This window comes from Schistocerca nitens, chromosome 4 (genome assembly GCF_023898315.1).
Source record: "Schistocerca nitens isolate TAMUIC-IGC-003100 chromosome 4, iqSchNite1.1, whole genome shotgun sequence".
Classification (NCBI taxonomy): domain Eukaryota; kingdom Metazoa; phylum Arthropoda; class Insecta; order Orthoptera; family Acrididae; genus Schistocerca; species Schistocerca nitens.
Window position 1 is genome coordinate 24,533,439 of NC_064617.1, and position 9,235 is coordinate 24,542,673.

Here is a 9,235-nt window from a genome sequence, read left to right on the forward strand (position 1 = left end):
CAGCCGAATCCTGGGTCATTAAATCAAATAAAAACTGTACAGGGTGATCCATTGATCGTGACCGGGCCACACATCTCACAAAATAAGCATCAAACGAAAAACTACAAAGAACGAAACTCGTCTCGTGTAATGATGCTGCTTCCGCGTATCGTCCTTTGTTCGTCGACACTGGACTGCCTTCAGCACCAGGAGCTGCGCCAAATATTTGTAATAGGAGCTGAAATAATACAGACTGCCCTACTGATCCATACGTCGGTCGGCTGAGAACAAGTAAATCAGTTTCATCGACGGACACTGCAGTAAGGAATGACAGGAGAAGCAAGTACACTAGCTAGGTGCTATGAACTGCAGATATGACACCAAACAAACAGGGACAGAACTGGTCCAGTAATGTTACATGGTGAAGCCATCCTTGGCAATTAGAAAACCGCAGAGGAACATAATAATGAGATACATGAGCTATTTCGAGCAACACCCACCGATGCCTTACTGATTATGATGAGTCAGAGATTGCAGGGCACTATCACTTTTGATTCAGTGTTATGCCATTTCGTGTTCGTAGGAAATATGATCTTTACTGAGATTTGACTTCATACATTATGATGAAAAGGTGGGCAGTAGTTAATGGTCTTGTTTGCGTGCTCTAGGGAAGGAAATACCCGCATACAAAGGAATAGGGTGCCGACTTAAAAGACTGCAGTAAAAGCACAGCATTGGTAGGCTGACAAAGAGCGTTTTTCTAAGGAATGGGGAGGAGACATTTCCAGATGGCCGCGTGCTGCGGTCGCATTGTGCAAAACACATTAAGTTGGCTCCCGACGAGAGGCAGGCGTCCAGGTATACGGGCTAGTGCTAAGAAGTCGCCAACAGTGCACTGTAGGCTGGGAATAAAGCAGAGGACGAGCCCTTGTTAGGGAGCAATCAGTCAAAAGAAATGTAAATGTTCTGCGAATTTCCGTGCGACAGGGAAACACACGTCCAGACTCTGTTTCAAAATATATTTGTGAAATCACGAGGCTTTTGGCGAGTTTATAGCCATTCTTTGGAAACTCTGAAATGGATGCAACTGGGCAGATAACAAGCTGCTTATGGAGGGCTGTGCTTCCTCCCTGTATTTTGTTAGCAATAGACATGGCAAACGCGAGAGAAAGAGGTCGCGAAGCTGAATCTTTCTTCCATTTTCTGCCAATTAACTTTAAAGCCTCAGATTGGTCAAATCAGTTCGCAAGGCAAAGACCACTGTCTGAGCTTAGAATGCCAGGCTCCAACTCGTGATTGGCTTGTGTGAAGTGGGAGAATTAAAAAAAGAAAAAAGAAAAAAAGAAAAAAAGAAAAAAGAAATGTGCTTTTGGAACTGAGTTGAGGAGGAGTGTGGAGAAAGGAAGAAGGATCACTCTGGTACAAGTCTCTTGTGCTGGCGCTTTTGGAACTGAGTTGAGGAGGAGTGTGGAGAAAGGAAGAAGGATCACTCTGGTACAAGTCTCTTGTGCTGGCGCTTCGCTAGTAAAGAAGTGCAGGTCTCTACCTAAATGGTGAGACTTGTGCCCTTTGCTAGTATGCGACTTAGAGGCTGTGCCAATCACCTTCTGAACCGTCAGAGGTACTGCTTATATCATCACGGTCACAACGAGTGACGCTCGGGTGTACTTATTTGTCTTGAATCGGCCGCCCAAACATTTGACATATTCCGACGCACACAGTCACGGCAAGAAGTCACATTGGTTTGGCATACCAGCAAACGGGTCCACCTGCACATTGGAATCAATCAGGGTTTCAGATGCTCATAGGGAAGTACCTGCGTTCTGAATTAACCGAACGCGAGAGTACATACTTGCATTTTTCGGGAACGCGCATTTAATAACAGATTGCCGGCGTCCATGACTTCAGTCGCCGAACGCATCGTGGTGTGCCACCTTGACCAGCAGGAGGGTGAAGTATTCGCTGCTGCGACGTAGGGCTATAATATATATTTCTCAGCACCCTGTTTTTTTTCGAACCATATTTTTCTTTTTTGTAGGGTAGAATATAGATGCTTGGTGGTGGCGTAGTTTGGTGCCATAACCTGGATTCACGTGTATGAAGTCAGATAGAGCGATTAGTGTTCGGGTTAGTGTTGTGTGTCGATCCCCAGCAGATCACTTTGTCCACCATAGAGCCCATGTTAATAAGACGTTTGTTAAATAAAAATGTTTGTGTGGTGTTTCTTTAATGATTTTGTTGTCTTGTCATGTTTAAGATGAATAAATCGAGTGTCAATTAGACTACAACTTCTGCCTGAGTTCTAATTAACAGTTCCTTCCCATTTTCTTATTGCAGTCTAGATCTGTAACATAAGGAGTAGCTTTTCACTTGGTGTTCACTGCATGGACCTTTTATTTCATTAACGATAATCTTCTTTCAAGTTTACATCCTCTGGACTTAATAAGGAAAATGTCTGGTATTTACCGAGAATTTGAGAGAAGTACAGTCGATAATGGCAAAATACATGCACTCAGGAAAAGCAATGAAATAAAAGACTGTGACATGTTTTAGTGCGGAGAACCACATACCGGATGGTTCATTCCTTCACCCTGAAAATTAGCAGTGGCTTACACTGAAACATCTTACACCGCCACATGCGCTAATTCTGTTTCTTAACTTATCGTCGGCGCTACCCGGTATTCCTCGGCAGAATCGCCCTCTGCATCGTGTAGCCTTGTTGGCAGTGCGGTCACGCCGGAGCTCATCACATCTGAATGTCAGGACAATGCAAGGGCTGCTCTAAAAAGAGGCCACTACTATCTTCTCATGATGTTACGTTAATATTGTCCACCAACAAACAGTATAAAATCTGCTCCAGGCTTGTAAACAAAATACCTGGCACGTCAAAAACTGTATGTGCTCTATTTACTACCATTCAAGTGGGATATATAAGGCAGGAAATCCAGAATATGCTGAAGCGTGTGAACACCCAACGAACATCAGAAACAGGACTAGACGCCCCAGAACTGGATGTTGGTAGTTGCCCCGTCACTCGTCCAACCTCTTGATATCACAGTCTTAGTTTTTCTATCCTTATTACTAACATCCACATACAGAGATGTCGTTAACGCGGGCGTGGAAAGATTTTAAGAAAGGGAAGCTAGTGGCTACTGGCAGAGGCCCGAGTCCTCGTGCCAGATACGGAAAAGTCCCCACCTGTGCGGGATAAGATACCATAGCATTGTAACACAGTAGCGAAACGTCGTCAAAGAACAATATTTATTGTCTCAATTTCGTGCGTTGTTAATTAAAGCAGAATTGCCTAGAGTGTGATAAAACACACTTAAATGTACAAACCCCAGAATGAAAGCAGCATGAGAATCCTGTAGACCGCAGTAATCAACTGCGTTGGTACAGGAGGAAGTCTTGTCTGACGAGTAATTTGCTGAGAGAATCTGCTGATTCTCACAATTTCGTAAATTCCCCTCATGAGTAGTTTACTGAAACATACCGAACGACTAGCAAGCGCAGTGACCAATAAGATAATAAATGAGCTAGCTCTGCGCAGAATCTACGAAGAAAATAACATGTGAAAAACGTTGAGAAAGACGAGGGCTTGAAGTAGCACAAGTGTTAAGATATTGGGGAACAACGTAGATGGTACTAGAGGAAGTCGCAGCGGGTAAAAACTGATTGGGATGACAGAATGGAATACATCCAACAAATAATTGAGGGCGTTGCCTGCAAGAGCTGTTCTGAGACGAAGAGTTTCAAATACGCGAAGAATTCCTGGCGAGTGACATCAAATGAATCAGGACAGTAATCGCCCAAAACAATTACATTAGCCTGTTGTGAGTCCACGGCAGGAACACCTCCATCGATGTGGTCGGAGTCTACGCAAGCTTGTTAGTGTGGCCTACATTCGGAAGACCTGTCTCATGCAGCTCTCAACGCTAAATTATTCTGCGCAGGCGTCTTATTGCCAGCATAACCACTGTACCGTACATGCATTTCAACCTAAATGCTGTAGTGAAAGCTTGGTCTCCGTTTACAATTTCTAGAACACACATTCTCGTACATTACTAAACTGCCGGTTCTTTGAAAGCTCAGGACATGTCCTGACAATCGTTCCTGTCTCATATTCCGCGCTGAACCAATTAAAGCTCAATGAGCTGCTCTTTTGTGTTGCTTAAGTCAAACGACTTGTAAGTGTAGTTGTTCGGAATTGACAATGTCTCGAACCGCTCACCAACAAAAGTAAAAGAAGGTAATGAAATGTAGTCGAATTAAATTAGGCGATGCTGGGGGGATTTGATTCGGAAATGAGACACATTCTGGAGAAGAGGAGTAACACCTAATATGATTTACGAGTTAGGAAAGCTTTTCTGTAAGGCGTTTGTCTACAGTGCAGCATTGTATGGAAATGAAACGTAGACGATAAGCATTCAGACAGGAAGAGAGCAGAAAGTTTTGGAATTTGATGCTAGAGAAGTATTCTGAAGATTGGCTGGGTAGGTCGAATAAAAAATGAGTAGGTAACGAATCGAAACAGAGGAAAGAGAGAGATTTTTTGTCCCAAATTGACTAACTAATGGGTTAAGTTGATAGGATACTTCAAAGGCATGAAGGCGTTGTCAGTGAGGTAAAAATTGTGGAAAGAGGCTAAAGGCTGAGTACATCAAGGAGGTTCAGATGAATGTATAAGTGAGTTACGTTAGCTGTGCAGAGGTGAGGAGCCTCACACAAAAGAGAGTAGCGTCGAGAGCTGCATCGGAGGAGTCTTAACATTGATGACAACAACAACAACAGCAAGAGCAGCAGCAACAACAACAAAACGGAAGTAACAACAAGGGCAGCAGCAACAACAACAACGGCAACAACAACAAGGGCAACAACAACAACAACAACAACAAGGGCAACAACAACAACAACAACAACAACAACAACAACAACAACAACAACAACAACAACAACAACAACAACAACAACAACAACAACAACAACAACAACAACAACAACAACAACAACAACAACAACAACAACAACAACAACAACAACAACAACAACAACAAGAGCAACAACAACAACAACAAGGGCAACAACAACAACAACAAGGGCAACAACAACAACAACAACAACAAGGGCAGCAACAACAACAACAACAACAAGGGCAGCAACAACAACAAGGGCAGCAACAACAACAACAACAAGGGCAGCAACAACAACAACAACAACAACAAGGGCAGCAACAACAACAACAACAAGGGCGGCAACAACAACAACAAGGGCGGCAGCAACAACAACAAGGGCGGCAGCAACAACAACAAGGGCGGCAGCAACAACAACAAGGGCGGCAGCAACAACAACAAGGGCGGCAGCAACAACAACAAGGGCGGCAGCAACAACAACAAGGGCGGCAGCAACAACAACAAGGGCGGCAGCAACAACAACAAGGGCGGCAGCAACAACAACAAGGGCGGCAGCAACAACAACAAGGGCGGCAGCAACAACAACAAGGGCGGCAGCAACAACAACAAGGGCGGCAGCAACAACAACAAGGGCGGCAGCAACAACAACAAGGGCGGCAGCAACAACAACAAGGGCGGCAGCAACAACAACAAGGGCGGCAGCAACAACAACAAGGGCAGCAACAACAACAAGGGCAGCAACAACAACAAGGGCAACAACAACAAGGGCAACAACAACAAGGGCAACAACAACAAGGGCAACAACAACAACAACAAGGGCAACAACAACAACAACAACAACAAGGGCAACAACAACAACAACAACAAGGGCAACAACAACAAGGGCAGGATGCAGCACAACTGCGTGGAGCAGCAGGCGAACAGACGGGTGCTGTGCCCAGTAACACGTGACGGAAGATCAGTCACGTCCCATAGGCGACAATACCTGCACCAACAGCCTGAAGGGCCCACTGAAGCACGATTTGTAGGCTCATGGGGTTCTTTTTCGCACCCTTACGTCGATATTTGTCGAATTCACAGAGTAAGAATACCTATTACGTGACCATTCAGACATGCAGAATAAGGTATCTGTCACCATTGCTTTCAGAATCACGTGACTTTCCGGAACTTTGCTATGAAAAGTATTTCATTTGCATGCGTAGCAGCGATAGTTGTTGAACATTGTTGTTATTAAAAAAAAGTTTGTAAAAGTCGGATTAAGGATGTGTAGTGTTGAAATTTTGGTATTAGCGCCAAAGAAAAGGAAAACAGCGTTACGGTGAAGATATGTGGCAGTTACAGTTGGACGCTGGTGCCACGCGCAGTCCAAAGATGTTCCAACACTGTTGCTATGACTCATTAATTGAGGTGAAGTTATGGTAGTGGCGCTGCGGCCATATCGGCCTCTGTGCCGCGTAACGCATGTAGAACGGAGTTTGGCGGGATGCAGAATCGAGAGACGCTTCCGGATGTCACGGACCCTCACAGCGTGTGGTTGGTTGGTCAGCGCAGTACTTGCGAGAAGTCTGTTGGCGTGTGGTCCATCTGTCCGCTGTCTCAATCCGCAGCGGTTAGCTACGATTCTTGTCAAGAGGCTGTTGTCCACCGCAGTTTATTCCGGTCCTCCCCCAATCGAGACACTCAATGCATACACCTAAGTAGCCCACGCGTCCCTCAACCAACCTAGTCGCAATCACGTGCTCTCGCATTGCTTCTAGCGCTCGACTGTCACCCTGAAATAATGCTCAAGATTACAAATACTATGATCTGCATACAGTCCCTTGGCGATGTAGAAATACGGACTTTTAAGTTCAAATGGCTCTGAGCACTATGGGACTTAACTGCTAAGGTTATCAGTACCCTAGAACTACTTAAACCTAACTAACCTAACTAACCTGTGGACATCACACACATCCATGCCCGAGGCAGGATTCGAACCGGCGACCGTAGCGGTCGCGCGGTTCCAGACCGTAGCGCCTAGAACCACTCGGCCACCCCAGCCGGCGGCTTTTAAGTCACTGAAGTCAAAAGATACAGTCATTTGTGCCATGTATTTCGATACTCGCAAAGTCACTCATCAAAACTAATAGATGAACTTTCTAAATATGTAACAAAATTTATACGTATCCCGCATTTGTCCGGTACATTTTTTATTTCTTAGAAAGAGAAGTTCACGGAAATCCAATTTAGAAGCTCCCGATGCCATATCGGAAACTACTGAGACAGACAAAGCGACCGATTTGCGGCGTCACGTACTGCACACAGTCGTGTCTGAATAACCGCAGCTGGCCGGTGTGGCCGTGCGGTTCTAAGCGCTTCAGTTTGGAACCGCGTGATTGCTCCGGTCGCAGGTTCGAATCCTGCCTCGGGCATGGATGTTTGTGATGTCCCTAGGTTAGTTCGGTTTAAGTAGTTCTAAGTTCGAGGGGACTGATGACCTCAGAAGTCAAGTCCCATAGTGCTCAGAGCCATTTGAACCATTTGAGTAACCGCCATTCCGTTCTCATAAAAAAAGACGACACCTTCGATCACTAAAACATAACACCCGGTACTAGAACCTTGTTTCATCAATCAAGTACCATCTAACAACTGGTGATCAGATGCCCTAAATGATATGTAAGGATCGTAGTTTCATTTTAAAATAACTGCCTGTGCTGTTCCATTGCCTCCAAGTTTATTTTCGAGGCTAATAATGTGCTTGTAGACAGGCATGCGATGACAGCGTTGACGATACACACGTCGACGAGGCATAGTGCTTCAATGCTGTTGCAGACAGAGCTCACAGCAGAATGGCACCGCTGGCGTGCACTGCCCGCTTATATAGAGAACGAATGACCTCGGTTACGTCACGCGCTGATAACGGACAGACTCTGCAGGCACCAACGGGAATGCGTTATCCCGTACGCGCGCTGTAGTGTTTTAGAATGGAAGAAACTGATCATTCACTCAGGGCTTACTTAAACATTAATTCCGATGTCAACATATACGTTTTCAAAAGATGGACCTGGGCTGGAGCAGTCAGTCGGTAGATGTGCAAGCTCTCCACCGTTAGAGGGCGAGCACCGGCAGTTAAACATTGTGTTCACTCTGATTCAGCTGTGCAACCGCTGTACTACGGCACAGCACCAGTTCCGTGCTCCCCATGCTGCCGATGACAGGGTCCTATGTGTGGCTCAGTTTGAGTGAAATGTTATCTGACTGTAGATTTGGTCAATTACTTTGTCTTGTTAATTTACTTTTTAAATTAACGTGAGTAAACTATGATTGTTATGTATACATTTAACTGTGTATATTTAACATGCTTCTGAGGTGGCGAAGCGAATGTACCGAAATTCTAGATGCATCATTCAGATAAGCAATGGCGATATGATTTCGATAGAGGGTTTGTGCGGGTGCGGCAGGCCGCCACGCCGCGCAACGGGCCAGAGGGCTCCAGAGGGTGGGCGGACGAGGTCGCCACAGTCCGCGCCGGCGATCAATCGCCGCGTGGACACCCACGAAGCGACGACATCACAGCCCGCCTCGCCGCCTGCTGGACAACTCCATCAGCGAGCTGGAAGCCCCGGCGGACATGTTCGCTGAAAATTTTACGCCGATTGACGAACCGGCACAACCGCCGGCAGGACAGTGGTGGCTGACCGGCCGCCCTCACTCGACGGGGTCCCCAGATGGACATGGCGTTATAGCGCCGGTCATCGCATAGAAGGTTCTGATATAGGTACGCAGGCCTAGGAACGCTGGTGGGCGTGGCATGCTCTCCAACCTACTCGACCAGCAGGCGCCACCAGTTGGCAGCCCGTTCCCAACCTCCTGTCGGCAGTGGCGACAGTCAAGATCTTACTGGCTGGGTACTGGTATCTACTGTGCAAGCGTATGCAGGTTGATGCTGTACCAAAAACCGGGAACGAACCCAGGTCGTCTTCCGACTATCTCCCGTTTTGAAGCTACCGAGACACAACCCATAGAGGCGTTGTCATAACGTTTTAATTATAACCGCCAAAAATACTCATGTAATAAACTTTTCGTTGGTTTGCTCGTAGGAGACATCTCGACAGTTCTCGTACACACCGAAATCCGCACGCCACAGAACCGCAACTTGCCGCTAGAAAAGCTGAAATAAAATGTCTACATCTACATCCATACCCAGCAAGCCACCTGGCGGTGTGTGGTGGAGGGTACTTTGAGTACCTCTATCAGTTCTCCCTTCTATTCCAGTCTCGTATTGTTCGTGGAAATAAAGATTGTCGGTATGCCTCTGTGTGGGCTCTAATCTCTCTGATTTTATCCTCGTGGTCTCTTCGCGAGAT

At 46.1% G+C, this 9,235-nt stretch overlaps 1 protein-coding gene across 1 annotated transcript; it reads left to right on the plus strand.

Annotated features, from left to right (window-relative positions):
- Positions 1-5,163: 5,163 nt before the first annotated feature.
- LOC126251388 (putative uncharacterized protein DDB_G0286901) lies at positions 5,164-8,566 on the plus strand (the record flags this gene model as incomplete). The annotated part of the gene is made up of 2 exons (XM_049951782.1): positions 5,164-5,829; positions 8,330-8,566. Coding segments are annotated over 2 exons (903 nt in total), but the record flags the coding sequence as incomplete, so codon positions are not given.
- Between the last annotated feature and the right edge of the window lie 669 nt (positions 8,567-9,235).